Source organism: Agelaius tricolor, unplaced genomic scaffold, assembly GCF_023055355.1.
Source record: "Agelaius tricolor isolate 1412-34295 unplaced genomic scaffold, bAgeTri1.0.p SCAF_4, whole genome shotgun sequence".
NCBI classification, from domain to species: domain Eukaryota; kingdom Metazoa; phylum Chordata; class Aves; order Passeriformes; family Icteridae; genus Agelaius; species Agelaius tricolor.
In genome coordinates this window covers 56944039-56965588 of record NW_027269264.1, presented here as the reverse complement: position 1 = coordinate 56965588, position 21550 = coordinate 56944039, and the positions used below count along the sequence as shown (strand labels likewise).

At 39.1% G+C, this 21550-nt stretch overlaps 1 protein-coding gene across 11 annotated transcripts in view; it reads left to right on the top strand.

Moving 5' to 3' along the window:
• DYM (dymeclin) overlaps positions 1-21550 on the top strand; it is a 211214-nt gene that overhangs the window by 140363 nt on the left and 49301 nt on the right. For 7 of the 11 annotated variants that reach the window (XM_071425864.1, XM_071425858.1, XM_071425861.1 and 4 more), the window contains 2 exons: positions 4275-4377; positions 13282-13335. In XM_071425864.1, the coding sequence (XP_071281965.1) occupies positions 4275-4377; positions 13282-13335 (157 nt within the window). The remainder of the gene's footprint in view (positions 1-4274; positions 4378-13281; positions 13336-21550) is intronic. The other 4 variants (XM_071425865.1, XM_071425859.1, XM_071425862.1 and 1 more) reach the window with 1 other exon arrangement.

Genomic DNA, 21550 nt, shown 5'->3' with positions numbered 1-21550 from the left:
TTGGGATGTCTCAATTCATATAATGCATCCCATGTTACTTTTTATTATTCAACTGTATTAATTAAAAAAAATCTTACGTGGAGCAAAGTCATATAAATGATTTGTAGAAGCCTGTTACAACACAGGTACTGTGCTTTATTTTTCTTACAGTCTCCTTGAAAGACCATTGACAAGGTGTGTTTTTTAGTGTTGGTGATATCCTCCTTAGAATGAGTTTGACAATCACTGTTCCAGTATTATGCTCAAACTGGCATGTTGTTGTTCTGGAGCATCCTATTCACTTCCTTAAAATAAAGTACACTGCTACCTTTCCTTCTCATTGTTCAAAGCTTTCAGAAAACATTTTGGCAAATTCTAACTTCAGATTTCCTTTCAACTTTTAATTTTAGTTCTCACATATTTTTTTCCAAATTTAGTTATAAAAGCTGCATTTTATACATTGGGGCTTTTTCATGTGAAAAGTGTACTTGATGAGCTTTTTCAAACTGATGTAAATTAGACTTTTTGAGGCAGTTGTTAAATGAGTTTCCATATCGGCTTTTTTTTTTTTCCTTTTAGGATCTATACGCTTTGTGGAGTTGACTTTTTGAAAGTGTTAAGTTCATATATTACTGGTTTGCATTTTATTGTGTGTGCAAATAGCACTTAATCAATTCACTGGTATTAGCAACCATTACTATTTAGTCTGTATTAATTTCTTTTATTTATTGAAGTTCAGCCCTGAGTTAAATTAAAACCTGCTGTGCAAAGGGAGGTAAGAAATCAATGTTGTTTTTAATTCCTTAAAAACAAACAACCACGGGACCTTGAGACTTTGTTCAGCCTTTAGTCTTCCTTGTTGGCTGAGCTCATCGCTGCTGCGATTTGATGGTCTGTAACAGATCACATTATCCTAGAATGGTGTGGGTTGCAAAGACCTTAAAGATCACACTGTGTGTGGTCAGGGGCACTTTCCACTAGACCAGGCTGCCCCAAGCCCTGTCCAGCCAGGCCTTGGACACTGCCAGGGACCTGGAGACTCCCAGCTGCACACAGCTTCTCTGGGCACCCCGTGTCAAGGACTCACCACCCTCACAGCCAGGAATTTCTCCTGATAATGCCAGCTGATGTGTCCTAATCTTCCTAACAGATGCCAGCTGTTACCTCATCTTGCTCTTATTCCAACTTGCTGTTTTGCTCACTATGCATTGGCCTGGATGTGCTTCTGTGAGGGAGAGAGGAGTTGAGATGAGGGGTACCAAGATGATTTAATTGTTCTGGACATAGCTCTTTATTGTTATGAAAAGTCCATAATGGGTGAGATTGAAGGGCTGTCAGGCTCCATAGCCTGCCTGACAATTGGTGGAGAAGAGTGGATGAAAGAGGACAAATATTCTGGTAGAAAAATCCATATTCTTGTCAGCCTGTGCACACTGCCCTTAGTGACCACACAGTACACATATTTTTCTTTTTGATCTCAACTTGGCTTTTAGTTGGGCAAAAATAGATATGTGATGAAGACACGTGAGGGAAATTTGGGAGACAGTCACAGCTTCCACTTCTGGACCTTGTACCTTGTTGTGAGGAGGGGAACAACCTTGTTGTAAAGGATTTTTGCTTTTTTAAAATGGCATTATTCATGCCTTGAAAATCAAAATCAAGCTTAAAACCTTACAAACACTGGAGACATGGCTGCTGCAAAATAAAGCAACTCTTCTAGAATGCAGCATTTGTTGGTGATGAAAGGTATTTATGAGTTAAACTTCGTAGAAATGCCTTTTGAGGGTTGTAACTAACCCCGTGCTGAGACTTTAAAAATTAGTCTGATATTTATCAAGGTGGTTTTCAGAGCTAGAGACAGAGGCACAATAATAAGTGAATGACTTGGAATTGAAGTTTTGCACCAATTTAGGGGGCAACAGTATTTCCTAGGAAGCTCCAAATCCATTCCTAATCACAATATCACAATATCTGGCCTTGATTTCTTTCTTTTTTTTTTTTCTGTGTTTTGCTGTAGTGTTTTTGTGGGGGTGTTTGAGTTTGCAGTTCTATGCATTTTTATTATGAAGAATTTAGTATGAAAAATCCTGCCATATATCCCTGCCCTTGTGCTTACCTAAGGGATGGTCCTTAAAGAAGGATTACCAATGGATGGAGGAGAGATTTTTATTGAGTTTTTCTAACCTGGATATCTGTGTTATGGGCACTGGTCCCACAAAAAATTGTTCCAGCATGGTGTGAAGGACATGAGTTTGTGGCTGGGAAGCAGAACTTTGCAAGGGGAAAGACAACAAAAGCCTCTGCACTGCTGCTCTTTAACTAGAAATCAGCCACCAAGATCTTTCTTATGCCATAAACTCTACTTATAATACACATAATTATTAAAAAAAAACGCCTTTAAGGAATATATAAGGAAATAATTTGTCCATTATTTTCCTTTCTGCTTTTTCCCAGCACTCTACATTTCTTTTGGAATAAATAAATTTACTTTTTGATATTCTGGTTCCATGCAGAGTACCACTGTATGTTCATTTTCCTCTTCATATGCATTGGACACATGCACTTTCAAAATCTTGATCCCTTTTCCTTGTTTATATTTAAAATTCCTTTAAAGCCAAAATGGTTTATGTGTTTTGGAGAAGAATCTACTAGCTGGAAATCTGCTTTATTCCAAATTCTTCCTCTTTGTGAAATTATCTTCTGGAGCAGACACCAGATTTTACCTGATTTTGCTGCATCCCACCATAAGCATCTCCAGCTTGGTTTTAACTGATTATTTTGTCTCCACAGCACTAGATGGTGCTGATGACAGTATCTCTGAAATCTGAGTCTTCAAAGATACCCATGGTTGCAGAAGTAGTTTGTTACTGTTTGCTACCAAGGACCAGTTTGCAGATCCAGTTATTGATCTGAAAAAAAATTTGTCTGTGAGTGCAATAATAGAATATGAGAGAGGGAAAAAGGTGGAAAGCTACCAATATATCTTAATTTCTGTGTTGCTTCTTCCCCTTTTAGCATGGAATGTTCTAATGGTATTGACTAATAGCTGTGAGTTAGTGTAACTAATTCCTGGTGGCTGTGAGAAGTGTTGGAAAAGCCTTTTCCTGAGGCTCTTTAGCAATGGGATGACAAGAGCTCATGACAAGCTAGCCATTCCACCCTCTAAAACACACACAGTCATCCTTGGAAAACCTGATAGGAGTCCTGTAATGCTCCAAAAAGAAGTAAAGAAGTCCAAATGATGTTTTTAAATGCAGAAAGCCTAAAAACATCTGACACCTAACAAGAGCAAATGGCCTCAGGTTGCACCAGAGTAGGTTTAGAATGGATGTTAGGGAAAAATTGTCCACGGAAGGGGTTGTTGTTTCACAGGCTGCCCAGAGCACTGGTGGAGTCCCCATATCTGGAGGGATTTAAAAGCCACTATTTAAAAGTGGATGTGGCACTTGGGGACATGGGTCAGTGGTGGCCTTGGCAGTGCATGGGGGATGTTGGACTCAATGGTCTGAGAAGCTCTTCCAATATGGGGATGTGTTCATCTATTAATTGATAGCCATGATTGAGCTGTCCAGGGCTTTAGAGGAGTATCTGACTCCTTGCTGCTGCTGAGCATTACCTGATGGTCTTTGCCCACTGCTGCTACTTCCACAATTCTCCTTGTAAATCAGGTTACACCATCCTCTGTGAGTGTCATTGCCCTGCTTTTTTCCAGAATGCAAGAAAAATATGTTTATTTCTCTGTATGTGTAGGGACCTCTGATTTAACAGATTATAAAGCTAAGGTAATCCTTTTTCAATTGACTTAGGCTAAAGTAAATTTGAAAATAATATGTACTACTAAAATGCAATAACTCAGCCTCAAAATACACAAAGCTTTTATCATATACTCAGATTTCTTCTGTCTAAGCAATTGGTTATTAAAATGGATAATATATGAGATACTTAAGTATATATTACAATGTTTTGCATGAGGTGCTGCACTTAAAAATTGCATTCTAGTGAACACAAACTATTTATGAACTAAAATTGCATGTATGCCATTCCTTCTGTGACAGTTTGACTTTTAAGAATTTAATAATGAACGGAAAATGTTCTTCAGAGCATATATTGTAAAGAATGTTTCTGATTCAAACTCTGCTGTTACTTACCCAGCTGCTAAATAAATAAATAAATAATACAACTGTGCATTACATTCTAAAAATTTTGTGTATATAATAAGACACCTTTCCTTTCTGAACAGTCTTAACTATTTCAGAACACTCTCGTGAAGTTATTTTAATTTCTTTTTCCCCCAGTCTATTTTCTCTGTTGTCTAAAAAACACAACAAAGTGCTGGAGCAAGCCACGCAGTCCTTGAGAGGTTCCTTGGGTTCAAACGACTCTCCACTTCCTGATTATGTGAGTATCAAAATGAATGTTGTAATGGGTGCTTTGGAATTCAAGTCATACATCCCTAAATCTGCAAAGAATCCTCAGAGTGTGGCAGCTGAGCAACCACCAACATCAAAATACAGGAACCTGTATGAATGATGTCATGTCTGAAACGTCTCTAAAAAACAAGAATTACACTTAGAAATGGCAGAACAAAACCACAGCTATGCAGAGGGAAGAGACTTACTGTCAACTCATGCTTTTCAAACCATTTGTAATTCAGAATATTTAAATCACACCATTGAAAACGGCCTTATTAAGAAGCGGGCTTTAGCATCCACAGAATCTTAAAATGCCTAAAAATGATTGAAAACAATTCCCAGTGAGCTTCTGAGGGAGTACTGGAGTCATGGGGTAAATTAGTATGTTCTGAATACATGGATACTTTGAGTTCCCTTCAGTTTGCTGAGCCAATGCCCACAAGTAGGCAACAATTTTGTATTTAATTGCACGGCTTGTTGGGAAATTTCTGCTTTGGGTGGAAGAAGGAGACGTCTTGAGAGGACTTGAATAATATCTTTGTGCTGCTGAAGTATCTTTGGTCTGTACTCATTTGAACCCTCACTGCAGTACTGTGTGCAGGAAAGAAAAGTTGATTTATCATTTGCTTGGGATTTTTGAGGATGAAAATGTATCAACTGTTTTATTTTCAGGACTAATGCATGGTCCAGAATATGCCTGCCCGTGACTTTGCATATTCTACTACTCTAGCATTAAATATAAAAATACCTAAAAAGATAATTTGATATAATAGTTTAATGATTTAAATAAGGAAACAGCATGATACACATTTCTGCAAAACACATAGGCACACACAGGCATGTGGTAACATACATATGAAGATGTATATTTTAAGATGTGTAAGAATACTTGCTTGAAAAAAAAAATAATGCTTGAAAAATATTTTATAGGTTTTGAACTTTTTAACTTGCTGGATGTAAACAATACTGCAGTTAAGGAAAGGCCCAGGGGGAAAAGCTTTCTGTATGAAGTTGTCCCCTTACGTTCAGAAACAGCTGAACAATGCAGCTGATAGAGCTGGGAAAGCTCCCTGGAGTACAGCCAAGAGGCTTAGATACTCCACTGATTTTTTTTTTCTTTTTACTGTTAGTATGATGTAGGGATGGAAGGGGAAAAGAGAGCCCTTGGAAAGATTGGTGTAGGGGAGAGTAAATTAAGTTTGTGGCCTGTATTTTGAAACAATAAGGTAAACTGTTAAGGCATGGCTTTCTGGTCCTTTCTTTTTCCTCTCCAAATTGCTCATGTTACAGCTCAGCCTGAAACACAGGCAGTTGACTAAAAAAGTTGAGGCCAGATTTCATCACTTCAGCATATTCTGCTTCTGAAAGCCTGTGTTTATATTGTGTGTAAGAACAAGGAGGGGTGCAGGAGTGGAGGGGACTGAAATGTCAGAAGTCCTGGAGCACGTTTTACCTCTGTATCCCAGTGTGGAGCTAAGGAAAAGGGTGATTCCAATGTTGCGTGCTCTGCGCAGGTTTGTTTGTTGAGAGGTGGAGGTTTGCCTAATAAGCAGCTCTCTTGCCAGGTTCTGTTCAGACCAAATATGTATTTTAAAAATGCCTTTTCCACCATTTTTTCATTCACTTTAATTTAGAAATTATTCATTTTCTTACTGTGCTCTGTAATCCAAATGGGAATTTGCATGGAACCCGAATCCAAGGGTTAAATCACATAAAATTATTCTAGGTGCTGTTTAAGATGCTGTCTTAAATTCTGTGTGTTTGAACCATAGTACTCTGTATATTCCAGTAAGTTTTTTGCCCAATACACAGTCCCTAAGCTTATACTCACTGATGGTGGTAGGAATATACTGAATTCTACCTTTACATGTTTATTAATGTTCTTTTTGTGAGTTATCTGCTGCAGTCTGCCATCAGGCTGTGGTGTAACAGTGGAGCTGGGAACTGGAGTAAGGAACTGACCCCATTGGCCTTGATATTGTTCTTGCTGGGGTTTTTCTGGTTTTTAAAAAAGAAAAGAGCAACTTGTTTCATTTATTGAGGCTGGACCAGTATCCTGGTCCTTTCCTGATAAACTCTTGTCAGTGTGGTGGATTCAGGAGCAGGATGGAGAAGGCAGCAGGACAGAGACAACCAACCCCTGTCGTTATTGCCTCAAAGACACAATTCTTTGTTCAGACTATTATTCATTGTTGGATACAATCCTTTGTTAGACTATTATTCATTGTTTTTGTAGCAGCATTGACCTGTTTTGAAATACTACATATAATCCAATTGGAAATGGGAAGAGTCCACTTAAGTTTATCTTTCTTACTTTCTTGCATTCAATGAAAGCATGTTTTCCAATGTTTTTAGCAAACAAGAAAACTGGTAATACAATAATTGAGAATTTTGCTTCTTTCAGTTCAAATCAAGACACATTACTTAAGTAAACATATCAATGATTTTCTTAGTAATTTGATTACAGCCTAATGTAATTTATCAAATCAGAGGTACTTAACAGCATAACTAGAGACATGCTAACTTCTCTTGGGAAGTAACACGTCAGATGTGTTGTTGGAGCTACCATCTACACCAAAAATTTCTTTTCAAGGATTTCATAGTATTCTTTATGATTTTTGAGTGCTTTCACTGCTTTTTAAACTACAGCTGGTAACAAGAGTTCCTCCTTAACTCTTTCTATGGAGAAGAGAGTAAATTTTGATTTTTGGCAAGTTCATGTCATTTTCTTGCTGATGTGAGAAAAAATAGTTTCCTTAATGCAAAAATTGAGGAAATAAAAAATTAAATGTAGATATAGTATTAGATTCAAGTAGTTTGGCAGACGACATCACTTGAGTTTTACCTCCTGAATTTTGGGTTTAAAAAAATTTGTTCTAGCCAGATGAAGCTTAAATGTGTTAGGAAAAATTCTAAAAATAATCCCACTTAGTGGCAATATATTCAATTATTTAGTACACAGCATTATAATTTAAACAGCACATCAGTGGTGGATGAAATTTGGGATAAAAACCTTGTAGAATAATATCAAACTTTTCATATTAATAGATACATTAACCAATATATGGAGAGCCATTCTTTAATCCTCTGTCCAAAATCTGTTGGAATTTGGGTTATTTAGCATAGAATGAAAGCATGTTGGCAACTCAAAGGGAAAAATGTAAAAAACACAAATGTAGTGAGCTTTGTGTGTGCATGTATATGTATAAAAATATATGTTTTGATGTGTAGTTATATATATAAAGTCTGCAGTAGCAAAGCCTGGTAGTGCTGGAGACTTCCCAATCAGAGCTGACTTTTCATGACTCCTTCCCAATCCAGTAAATTTACCCAGTCTGCAAAGCTGGCTTTCATGGAGGGCTGGAATTCTGCAAATGTTGATGAGTTTTTCTCTCATCTTGATAACCAGAATTAAACTTCGCATCTGGATGATGAGATTTCTGTATTATTTTCTTTTCCCCCTCAGTTTGTGCTCCATAATGGGCTAAATGAATTCCAATATTTAGATTCTTCTTTGATTTTTCCCTGATTTATATGGTAAATAGAAAGCAGCTGTCTGTTTAACCATCTAACTCTTGAAACTCCTAGGCCCCTCGAGCGTCATCTGGAAGTAATGTAGCTTGTAAAACAAAGCTAAGAAGAAAAAGCAATGTTTGTTTTATGTGGGATGAATGACTTCAGTTGGGGTCCCTCTAATTCGGCCATTATGGGGGTTATTAAAAAGCAGTATTACAAAAGTGGTTTCAACGAAAAAGAAATTTCGGGGGGTGGGAGCTTATATCTTGTTATTACATTTGATTATATTCAAACCTCCAAGTACTTCATAAATAGTCCTTCGTTTGAGTTTCCCCAAGGGAGAACCAGCCCAGTCTCCCCCCTGTACATCAAGAGATGTAAAAAGGTTCCCCTGCATAATTTACTTCCTAGGAAAAAATGCCTGTTATAATTAAGAGCTCCATATTTATCTTAGAAACTTGAAATTGCTAAAGAGTAGGTAAAATCAGGTGCATGAACTGCAGTATTTGCTGTCTTTTAAACATAATGGAACAGATCTAGAATCTATTAATGTTCTAGATTCAGTTACATGCAGAGAAGTTAATTTTTAATCCAGTATGAAAAAAACAAGTATTTTATTCGTTAATGATGTGAATAATTTGACCTTTAAATAAATGTTGTGATGTTTAGGGGATTAGAAGGAGATGATCTGTAAGCCTTTCCAGCCCAAATGATTCTAGGATTATATGATTCTATGAATCATAGAGCCATTTGGAGTGGAAAAGACCTCTAGGTTCATCAGGTCCTATAATATGTTCTGTGCTTGCATATCTAACATTACATGAGGTATGCTGCAGCTCTGTCTGATTTTTTTAATTATCTAAAGAGCAGTTTAAGGCAGAGCTCTGCCATCACATAGAAGTGTTCTCCTATGAACGTGTGCTATCACAAAGAAATGGGAAGTCTTCCCCACAATTATCTGATGACTCCAGAAATGATGCAGAAATGAAATTAAACCTACTTCCAAATAAACTGGTCGGCTGTAATAGAGTTAGTGTGATGCAATTAACATTGTTCAGCTGGTAGTCTGTAAAGTACTGCTTGGTGGTAACTGCTAAGAACTCACAAAATATGTAGAATGGATACACTGCTGGCAGAATGGGAAACTTTTGCCAAATTAAATCAAGATTGCTAACTGAGATATGTCCATATTTGTCAAATACTGGAGTGAGGAAAAAAAACTAAGGTAGTTCTTGGGGTTTTTTTTGTTTGTTTTTTTTTGTTTGTTTGTTTTTTGTCATAATCTTTCTTTAAAATTCAGAAACCACCTACTTACCACCCAAAGCACTGCCTAGGTCTCTTCAGTGTTTTTATTGTCTCTATTTTCTTCCATTTCAAAATGGCATCAGGAAACCCAGTAAGATTTTTTTTTAATAGCTTAGTCATGCATCATTAGTAGTCTAAAAAACTTCATTTTTGTGTGTGAATTTTTAGTTTCTCGTGTTGTCTAGAGGAATAAACTTAAAATGTGATTATACAAGAGAATTTTTATTAGGGTGTTGTTTAATGAAAGCATATGGTAAAGCAATATAGTACTGGGTGGGTTTTGAATAGTATGTGGCTTCTAGCTGTTCAAGTTGCACTTAATAGGAGAGTCACCTTGTTTTGCAGTATAACACCTTCCTTTTGATTACTCTGACTTGATGGCTGATGAAGTAACGTTTTCAATATCAGGTTATTCTTGGGTTTGCCTGTCTCCAGTATTGAGCAGAGGGCCTAAAAATACTTTTTCTAAATATTAGTCATACCCTCCTTCACATGAATTATATTTTATAGAATATTACTCCTACCTAATCCCCCTATTTTTATATCACCAAAAAATAGCTATTTCAGAATAGACTGAAATAACTAACCTAACCCAAATCTAAAGCAAGCTTTTCTATTGAGTAATAGCTGAATTCTGCAGTTCTGTCTGAATTCTTAATCAGTTCTTTCCTTTAAATGAATTGAAACTTTCATAAGAAAATGCTGCATAAATTATCCTTAAACAGAAGAACTATCCAAAAATCCTGTGAAAAAAGATGTTGGTGAAGTTCAGTCTCTTTAAACTTCTGTGTATTACTATGAAGTACTAATAGTTATTTGCAGCTGGCTTTTGCATTATTATGTCTTTACAAATACATTGCTTGTGATTGAAAGATTTTTACATTAAATATATTGAAGACCATCAAGATGATGTTCCTCAATAGGATGTTGGTCTTTCATCACCCAGGACATCCACAAAAGTGCCATTGGTGTCTGGTATTTGTGTTACACAGATGGTTTTAAGCTTTATTTCACTTAGAAATTCTCATTATTTTGGCAAATAGGGATGAAAATTCATTTGGTGTGAAAGAACATTTACTGTGGCAGTAGCATCTTATAATCATCTGATTGAAAATCTTTCATTCTTCAGGTTTATGAGAAAGGAAAACAAATAAGTGGAAGAACACCTGCTGAATTTCAAAACCCCTTGTTTTGCTTGTTAGAAACATTTGAAATAAACCAAATATGATAATAATTTTTTACTTTTTCTACTTTAATAGTTGTAGAGCTTTAGGACATTGTCATTATTTTGCAGTAAAGGGTATAAATTATGGCATTTGTTCAAAATCTGTGCTCAAACCCCATGTTTTTTGAAAAGACTGCTTAAATGAGTGTTCTTAAAAGAAAAGATGATTAAACTGAAGAAATTGTAAGAGCTTGTCTTATAAAAGGATGATATCTTGGGGTTCCTTTGCACCTCCCTAAGTTAAACAGGAGAACTTTGTATGCTGATTATTCTCCTGCACAGCTAATTGGGTTGCATTTGAAAGAACTGGAAGCCTGGGAACGCTGGTATTTTAGAAGGGTCTTAGGTATAGCTGTAGATAGAAAATTTGATACATTATTAAGATAAAGCCCTCATAGGCCTCTCTATAAAACTGTTTATTACTGCCATGTAAACCAACATTTGTTTTATTTACACTAATGGCAAGTATTGGAGTGTTTGGATGAAAAAAGGAGCAGTACTGATCCCCAAAGCACCCTTCTTTGATGATTTGGCCATTAGATGCTTTTCCTGCTGCCTCTTTCACATGAGTGGTTTGTTCAGGGTTTCTCAGAAACCAATTATTCACCTGGATGGTTCATCTTGGTCAGACGTCCACAGACAAACAGAACAATCTAATGCAGTAGCTCTCCAAAGAGTAGGATTTATTTTTATAACAGCAATCTATTTCAACAATGCATTAAAACAATTTTCTGGTGTTCCTAACGCAAGGTTTTGATTGAAAAATGTAGTGCTTAAAAACCATAAGTATGTGACCATATGTTATAAACATCCCAGTAATTGTTTTTTTAAACATGCAGCCGTATAAAGTAGAGGAAATGGACGAGGAAGAAAGTATGTACCAAACCTTTTAGGCTGTTTGGTACTAAATATCTAACTGGAATTGGAATTTCTGTGTGCTGCTTTTTCTCTGTGAGATATTGGCGGAACACGTTGTACCTTCCATTTCCAATTTCTCCTCTTCGTATTTTACTGGGACATTTACAGACTAACCAGTGGCATTTTTGTATGTTTTTAGTTGTTTTAAAAAAAGCCATCCATTACTACCAAAGGGTACTAAGAAGTTATTTAAAAAGTAACCAAACATAGATCTTTAGACTCCTTCATTGCAGATATCTGTGATTTGGCACTGGAAAGACAAAGAAAATAATAGAAATTAGGGTGAACCAGGACCCAATGATTTTGAGAAACATACTATAAGAGGAAGATAGTGTGCTTCACATTGGATAAAATAATGGAAGAAGTTATTCACCTGTGGAGATGCTGCTCAAATCTGTCTGAACTGAAACATCCACATCTCAAATGCTGGGGACAGCTCTGGGCCCTCAGGACAAGAGAGACCCTGAGGGGCTGGAGCGTGTGCAGGGCAGGGAACGGAGCTGGGAAGGGGCTGGAGCCCCAGGAGAGGCTGAGGGAGCTGGGCAGGGGCTGAGCCTGGAGCAAAGGAGGCTCAGGGGGGCCCTTGTGGCTCTGCACAGCTCCTGACAGGAGGGGACAGCCGGGGGGGTCGGGCTGTGCTCCCAGGGAACAGGGACAGGAGCAGAGGGAACGGCCTCAGGCTGGGCATGGGGAGGTTTAAATTGTGATATTGGGGAAAATTCTTCATGGAAAGGCTTGACCAGCCCCGGCAGAGCTGCTCAGTGCAGTGGTGAGTCTCCACCCCTAGAGGGATTTAAAAGCCATGTGTATGTGGCACCTGGGGACTTGGGTCAGTGGTGGCCTTGGCAGTGCTGGGGGAGTGGTTGGACTCCATCTTGGTGGGCTTTTCCAACCTAAACGGTTCTGTAATTCTATAAAATCTTGAAACGGGACCATATTCTACTTCTGCAGAGCCACAGTTATTACACGTTGTGTCCATGCTACTGAAGCAAGTTAATCTCATCATCCATTAATTTATCTTCTCGGAGAGGTCTTGTACCCCCTGAGCAGCATTTCACAGTGTCATGCTGAGGGCAATTCTCCCACTGGTGGCTGTTGTTAATATTACCTATAATGTTACACAACTGCTGCTGATTGGCAGTGTGGGTGGCCAGGAGACTGAATGATGGGATGAAGGCAAGGAGAGTATTTTAAAGGGAATGAGTCAACCATATTAAAAGACAGTCTTGGTAAGAAGTGAATAAGAAAAAGTCTTGGATACAAAAAATTATTAATATAGACAGAAATCCAAAACCAAAATTGGATTTTGAAAAAGGATAGGCTCCTCTCTGCTGCTCATATGAAGTATCACAAAGTAGGTTTATTGGAGCAAAATAAGCCACTTACTGAAAACCGATTTCCTCATCACCTGGCCTGAAAACAGCATTAAAGAAATGTAGAAGGGAGAATTTGCATTTTGTTTATCCCCATTGGCAAGAGTGGATTCTTGTTCTCTGTGAAATACCTTCCTGAAAAACCTCTCAAAATTTAGAGAATATATTTACAAGAAACAGAAATTTATAAGAGTCTGTTACTCATTTTTATTGAATTGTATGGACACCCTAATGTTTTTCACAGGTGTAATTGAAAAGATAAACTTTTAATTCCCTTTCATGTAATCAGCTATTTCTCCTATTTTTCTCATTTCTTTGTTGATTAGGAACTAAGTGATATGCTAAGTCAGGTTTTAAAATAGGAATTATTCCACAGAATTGGTAAATTATAGAAACAGTAACCCAGACTTTGCACAAAAAGTAGCAATTCTTAACAATCTCTGAGTAAGAGTCACAGAACTAGGGGTGTTCAGCCTGGGGAAGAGGAGGCTCTGGGGAGACAAGCCTCTAATACATTGCTGTTGTTTAATCCTCCTGTATTTGTTATCCCCAGCACTTTTGGGAGATGTCTGATTGCCTTCACTTCTCTGAAACAAAGTTGATACACGTAAGATACCTTTTTTTTTTTCTCCATTTGCCCTTCAGATATGTTACTGGAATGTGGTGGAGCTCTTCCAGAGCTCCTCTTGTTCATATTCGGGCTGGAGCCCAAACTGGGTGAGCTGTGGCCCACTACTGAACGACATATTCTCCAAAAACATTGTGTTCCAATGCATTTTTGTGTTGCTATCAAGCTGGCACAGTGTGTACAGAGCCTGTTCCACTCCAGCGTTTATGTGTTTGTTAACCCAAACCCTTGACCTCAAAGATAATGTTGGCTAATAACAAAAAACAGCCGTCCTGTTCTAGAGAAAATAAGATGTATTGTTACATTGCAGGTTCAAATTGCTTTATTCACTGCAATAGGACTCATTATCTGAAGTATATCTGTTCTCTCCAGATAAACTGTGGAGAAAATGGATGTTGCAGTTCCCAAAGACAGGTCTTTTATCTACTCACCAGCAGATAATTTGTGGCACTCACAGAGAAATAAGATGCTTACTCAATGCAGCCAAAAAAAGTTATCTGAACAAATAATGACAAGTTTTCCCATTCCAGTACTAATCTTCTAGATTTTGATAAATTGAGTCAATAGGAAGAGTCATGTTACATTCCCATGGGAAAAAGCTTTGTGGAATTTTTCTGATATGTAAAATTATTTTTCTACAATATATTAGCCATCTTAATGTGTGGTAAGTTAATTAAAGTTTGTTAGAAAACTTAGTGTAAATTATAGGTAACCAGTTATAATCACAAACAGGATTTTGGTGAGGAAGAGTTGAGGGACTCTGGGATGGATGTACAACATCCATGTACCATGTACCCAGGTACTTCACTGTCTTTCAGCAGTAATCTCTCATCTTCTCCCTGTCTGTCACTGCTGAGCTTTATGAACCAGGTTACACAAAATTAACTTTGGTCCCAAAATAGACAAGGCTTCATAAATATTTCAGGAAATTTTATTTAGTTGGATAATGCAGTGTTTACATATTTCCATCAAGAGCATTTTGCCTCAAAATTTGAGAAAATACCATCTGTTGCTCATAGTTCATTTTGGAACAAGTTCCTCTGTACATAGACTTCTGCAATTATTTTCTGTGAGTTTTGGGTTTTCCACATCTCAGTTAAAGGTTTGTTTTTTTGGCATTCAGGCTGCAGCTGCTCTGTGCTTCCAGAACATTTAGCAGCACAGTGGTCAGCAACTTCTGTGTTTATCAGAACTGATGCAGTGTCTTTGTGACCAAATGTATTTCAAAAATAAGATGGAATGTAGTAAAAAGAGATTTAATCTAAAAGATACCCCATTTATTTGGTTTGTTTGCTGTCAGCCCTCAGAAGGCTGTTTCTCATCTCCTTACAATTTCCATTTTATTCAGCTCAAGAGAGCAGTTCTTGAAATTTGTTCATGGAGGTTTTTTTGGGCCCAGGTTAATATAATAAATGATACTTTTACTGGCAGTGACTAGTTTTGAAGAATTGGAAAGGTAAGAGGAAAACAAAACCACTTTCTTACATTTCCTAATCTTAGAAGAACTTATCTCCTTTATACTGAAAACCACTTCAAAGCTCAATAATGTGATTTTTCTGAAAGGTTTCACATATCTTTGTTAAGCTATTCCCTTTAATTTTCAAAATATTTAACACCACTGAAAGAATGAGTATAGCACATGTGCTGAGTGGTGTCATAAAGAATTACTTCTTTAACCATGCTGCTATCTTCTAATGTATCATAAGAAATAAAAGCATTTTCCACGATTTATCTTCAGCTCTGGTATAAGATGATGGCTGTAAAGCAGCTTATTCCTGCTCACAGGAGTTTGGGCATCTTGTGCAATAATCCCTTGTCAGCTGTCTGCTACCTAAGACCTGACATTTTCTATCAAGCACTGCTGCTCTTTACTGCTGAACCATCATATAAACTTTCCTGTGTGCACACTGTAACCTTCTGCATGAACAGCAACAGGTTAAATCAATCTTTTTTGTAATTACTGTTTTTAGACATGCCTAATACTGTCAACAGGGGTTTTTTTTCTGTTCTGTGGTGCTTTTCTATTGTTGTCTTACCCATTTTAGTGTCCCTTTGCAGTGATTTTTGGTGTTTGAGCAGAGCAAGAGTCTTGCTCTGTGGCAGCAGGGGCAGGGTGTGGCTTTAGCAGTAACACCATTCCCTTGCCTCCTTGGCATTTCTCAAATTGTAATGATGGATATGTCTGCTCTGCAAACCCCTTCTGACTTTCTTATGCCTCCCACAGAAATTTCAATAGCAATTTTCATCCCAAGGGCAGGAATACAGAATCTTTTGGCTGCTGAGTAGAGAGAAGCACTGACTTTTCCCACTGACATCCTGTGCATCATCAGGACCGGAAACTCTTCTGCTTGGATAGTATGGAAATTATGGAAACTCCATTCAGTCTCTGTTTGTATTGAGTACTTGGATTACACAGTCTTGTGTGTGAAGTTTTTTCTCTTAGATAGGGTCAGAATTATTCAGATTGGTACTTTCAGTGGGAGAGAACAGTTCCAAGACATTGATGGTTTTGCTGTGTCATAGCAGAGATGCTGAGCCATGGGATCTGATCAGTGAGGAACCATATGAGAACTTAGGAATTCAGATTCTGTGAAGTTGACAGCTTTAGTCAGGGATCAGTACATATTCAGTCTGTTTTGGTACCTTCTCAATTAAAATTGCTTAGACACTGAAGGTTGGTCTGCAAGACCATAGAATTGTAGGATCCATTTGCTTTGGAAAAGCCCTCTCAAGTCTGGGTTGGAAAAGTCATTGAGTCCAACCATTCCCCCAGCCTGCCAAGGCTACCTCTGACCCATGTCCCCAAGTGCCACATCCACATGGCTTTTAAATCCCTACAGGGGTGGGGACTCCAATCTGGGCAGCTGTGCCAGGGCTGGACAGCCCTTTTATGAAAGAAATTTTCCCTACTGTCAAACTTGAACTTCCAGCCCTGGCCCAGCCTGAGGCCATTCCCTCTGCTCCTGTCCCTGTTCCCTGGGAGCACAGCCCGACCCCCCCGGCTGTCCCCTCCTGTCAGGAGCTGTGCAGAGCCACAAGGGCCCCCCTGAGCCTCCTTTGCTCCAGGCTCAGCCCCTGCCCAGCTCCCTCAGCCTCTCCTGGGGCTCCAGCCCCTTCCCAGCTCCGTTCCCTGCCCTGCACACGCTCCAGCTCCTCCATGTCCCTGTTGTCCTGAGGAGCCCAGACTGACTCCAGGATTGGTGTAACCTGTAATTACTGAGAGATTTTCTCGAGTGAGAGCAGGTGGTTCACAGGAAACATGCTAATAGTTTTATATGAACTTTTGCAGACAGTGTTACCATTGTTACTGCTAAGCATAATATCAAGGATGAAGAAAATATTTGATAATATAGTCGGGGATTATGCTGGGGTGAGGGTACTGGTGGATAAATTGCTTCCTGCAACTGTAGTGTATCGTATGTAGTAAAATTTGGGAGGTGTGAAGGAAAAACATTAAGAAAACTATTGGGTTTTAACAGCTAATTGGTGGGGTTTTTCTGGCCATTTGCAAGATGTGATGTTTTGCCATCTTATTCTTCTTCATGATAAAAATATAGGTTTCTGTACTTCAATTAACATCACATAGGATAAAAAGAATAAGAGCCCATTCCAAAGAAGCATTAAAATATGGTAAGGGTGCTTAAATCTGGAGTTAACTATGAAGTCAAACACAAAACTGAATGCCTGTATTAGCAAATGTATCTTCATAGGAAATTGTTAAATTTGCTCCTTTTTGGAGAACCACTCACTTGCTTCAAAAAGGATCATCAGAAATCATCCCTAAGATACACGTTAAGGTCTACAGATTTCATTAGGTACTATTTACATTGTTATTAATACTACTGTTAGGTTTAATGCATAAATTGGAAACTTTTTCTTATATGAGACCTGCATTGCTCCTGATGGGATCCTACAAAGTGGAAAAGTACTTTTTACAAGAGAATGGAATGACAGGACAAGAGTAAATGTCTTCCACTGCCAGAGGGCAGGGACAGATGGGATATTGGGAAGGAATTGCTGGCTGGGAGGGTGGGCAGGCCCTGGCCCAGGGTGCCCAGAGCAGCTGGGGCTGCCCCTGGATCCCTGGCAGTGCCCAAGGCCAGGCTGGGCAGGGCTTGGAGCAGCCTGGGACAGTGGAAGGTGCCCCTGCCCATGGCAGAGGGGATGGAGCAAGGTGGTCTCTCTCCCTCCCAACCCAAACCATCCTTTGATGGTTATCATTCAGTGATAATTGTCAAGGTTTCAGTTCTTGCAGCACTTACTGCTGTGTAATTTCTCCAAACAGTTTTACTGGTGACATTTTGCAGCTAAGCTGAATGTGTAGGGCTGAAATCAGAAACTTTTTCACTTGAGGAATGTCTTTAAAGTTCTCGAATTCTCCTCAAGGTAGATTGGTTCTCTTAATTAAAGCCTGTATCATGATGATCTATTTTACCTTTGTATGGTGGAGTTGGGGTTGTGTATGGGACTTGTTCTTTCTTGTTCTACCAGTCAAACTAAACAAAATCTTCCCATAGCTTTAGGGAATACTGCTAAATTTCATGGAGAAAGGGAGAAATCTTCATTTCCTTTCAACAGCTAGAAAACCTCATTAGTATTTCAAGCATTGTATGACTAAATAAAAATTCACAGTTTTAGTTTTCTTAGTAGTAATGTTGTCATCTTCTAGTAGCAGCTACTTCACAGGTTTTGTGGGGTCTTAGACAATGATTGGGTTCAGTTTTACTAAATACTGTTTGTATTCTGTTGTCATTGCAGCATGTAGTTTGGGAATACTGTCTTTGAGTGTTAGAGTTCCCAGCTGGTGACTTCCAGGTATTTTGGGCGTTGTGGTGGATCACCTTATGCTGAAGCTTCTTGATGGGCTTAGACCAACCTTTGAAGCTTGACCCTGGGTAGATGTCTTCCAGAGTAATTTGCCTTTTCTAAGCTAGTTTGGGTGAAAATCAGGTTATTTGATTTGATTCATAGGAGGCTTGGACCAATCTGGTCTAGTGAAAGGTTTCCCTGCCAATAAACCTTCCAAACCAAACCATTTTGGGTTTCTGTGATTCTGGGAATTGCAAAATCCTCAGTAAACAGGTAAAAAGGACACAGGGCTATGAGAATGAAGCATCACCAAGAATCAGTAAAGCACTGAAGGAATATGGGCAGTTTTATAGTAATTTTTGATTGATTCTGGAGACTGACTTTGAAGGAAGTGGAGGATAAGTTAAAATATTTCAAAGTAAAGTGGTGTAGGATTGGAATTTCAAACACAGGAAGGGCATGGATGGAAAAAGAGATGAAAGTGATGGGGTGAGCAGGAGATGAGCAGTGGGTTAGCTGTAGGTCAGCTGGATAATAAACACAGTATGGTGAAGTCATGCAAGAAGTACCAGTGAAGCAGCTGCACCTTCCCTGGGTTATATTTGTGTCCTCAGAAATGGCTCAGTATTTCCTGGGCCAGTGCAAGTTGGGAAAGCAGGGTTTTGGAGCAGGAAAGCAGTTGGGCTTGCTGCCTTGGCAGGTGTCCTGTGGTGTATTTTCCTTTGGAGCAGACTGCTCCTGGGCCTGTTTCTCTGGGACAGGACACACACTATGGCATTTCCTCCTTGTCATGGGCTGTGGTGGGTGTTGGCACTGGGATATGGGCTGGAAACGCCGTGTTCCTTGTGGGAAGTGTGCTCCCACACAGGCTGGCTCGGCGTGGCTGAAAACCTGCACTCTCAGCTTGCCAGTTGCTCGGGAAGGAGAGGAGGAATGTCAGGATGGACAGTTTATTTATCAAAGTGTCTGGCAACAAACAGCTCTGCTGTGTGACAGCAGTGCTTTCATTTCTAAGCAGTGATCAGAGATGGCAGGGTTAATACTTGAGGTTATAATCACCATAGGTCCTGCATTTTTTCACCTTGTACCTACTTTACCAAAAGTTGTCTAAGCTTGACATAGAACAGCCAAAGAGTATTGCCAGTAAAAGAGATAAAGATAAGATTCTGGTCACCAAAGGCTTGGCTTTGAAGTTGCTTTGCTCACTGAGGGTAAGAACAGCTTTCTTGTGAGCTTCCTTCATTCCTCTCTGTTCTTCCACTCCTTTGGCAGAGCAAGTTTATTTTGTTGAAGGTTTTATTTTCTGCTGAAAGTGCAGGAAATTCAGACAGCTCTCTTGGAAGCTCCCCAAAGCTAATACAAACAAGATACATATGCTTCTCTTAAACTAACTAAAAATAAAGTAAATTATTTGAAAATATTTAACTATAGATATTCCTCAATAAAGAGAAAGGGAAATTTGTATCATTACAATTGTGGATGCTGATAAATTATGTTATCAAGGTGAAATTCCCTGTAGCATCTATTGTCTATTCCTCACAAAAGATTGAGGGGTACCACCCTGAAATCTGGAATATCTGCATTACAGACACAAGTAGTAACTACTGCATGTCCAAAAGCATAATTCATTGAAGTATTCTTTAGCATGTACAAAGCCAGATGAAAGAAAAATGTAATGTAAAATGAACTGAAACTATCTGTTCAGCTATACTTTGTGTTCATGCAGCTTATGGATCTGGAACAGTTTACCAAATTTTTCCTGTTGGTTTCTCCCTGGTAAAAAAAATCACAGAACTTGTCTCTTTGGGGTTAATTTGGCATTCTTAGTCCTTTTGATATCTGTTAATTGTGCAGTGTATGTATGGTTTTCTTTTTTTTTCATTGCTGACAAAATTGCCTTTATAGTCATATCTGCGTCATGAAGGAAGTAGTTGTTTATGACTATAATTTTTTATAATTTATGTTCACAAATTGTTGAATCTCACTGAAAATATTACAGATGAAGAGCTATAGTGAGTCATCATGGACAGGGGCTCAGCATGGAGAACAGCCATAATTAGAGTTGGCTGCGCAGCCTCCAACCTCACCTTTTCTCTATTCCTACATCTATATGAGGCCTTCAGCCTCAGCTGTGAAGATGATGGGCGGTCCCACAGTGTGGATGCAGCAACACGGACATGGTGCAGTCCTTCCTGACATTCCAGGGCCTCCAGGGGCTCCAGCAGAGCTGCACAGGGACTGGGGACAAGGCCTGCAGGGACAGCAGCCAGGCAATGGCTCCCAGTGCCAGAGGGCAGGCACAGATTTTGGGCTCTTGGCAATTAGGAATTGCTGGCTGGGAGGGTGGGCAGGCCCTGGCCCAGGGTGCCCAGAGCAGCTGTGGCTGCCCCTGGATCCCTGGCAGTGTCCCAGGCCAGGCTGGATGGGGCTTGGAGCAGCCTGGGACAGTGGAAGGTTGCTCCATGGCAGGGGACGGAACAAGATGGCTTTTAAGGTCCCTCCCAACCCAAACCATCCTGGGATTTTCTGAGCTGCAAAGAGAGGCAAAGGGAGCTGATGTCCTTCAGGGGTCACTCAGACCTAGCAGGGAGAGTGGTGAGTCTGAGATGGTTTTCCTTCTGTGAATTGTGGAGTTCCTGGGAACGAAACTATTGCATCATGTCCAGCTGTTTTAAGTAGCTGCTTCACAGCTTTTGCACACTGTGTGCACTCCTGGCTCCACTGGAGAGGGACCAGCAGTGTTGGACAGAATGAGCTAAAGCCACCAAGCTTTGACACAAAGCAACTTGCACTTTTGAAAATTCAAATGTCAAAGCATTTTATTACTGGCAGCAATTTCCACTCACTAAAAGCCATTCATTGTCATAAGCAGTTAAGTTCAGAATTGTGTTAGGACATGTTTTTTTTGTCAGCCTGCATTTCCATCAAGTATCTCTTTTGCAATTACATGTGACATTTCCACTTTATTTCATCAGGTTTCTTTGAATTAAGACTTCAGCACAATATGTTTTCTTGTTGTTTTCTTTTACCCTGTTTACATTATGCAGTTGTAGCATACTCCGTTACCAATCCCTGCTCAGGTTTTGCTTTTTTTAGGCAGATAAGCTTCTTCCTGCTTATTGTGCTAGCTATATAATTAGCAGTTATTTAGCTGGAAGTATAATTTGGCTGGAAAATTGCTGTGATGTGAATGCACAGTGAGAAATGTGGCTTTTTTTAGTACAAACAAGTGACCTGGGTGTCTGTACCCATTGTCATATGGTGCATAACACCATTAACATGGATCTTGCCACAAAGGAAAAGTTGCTCTGTTAGATCTCCAATTTTTAAAAAAGTTAGAAAGTAGACCTCTTTAGGCTTACAATTATTCATTGCTTTGGGTTGG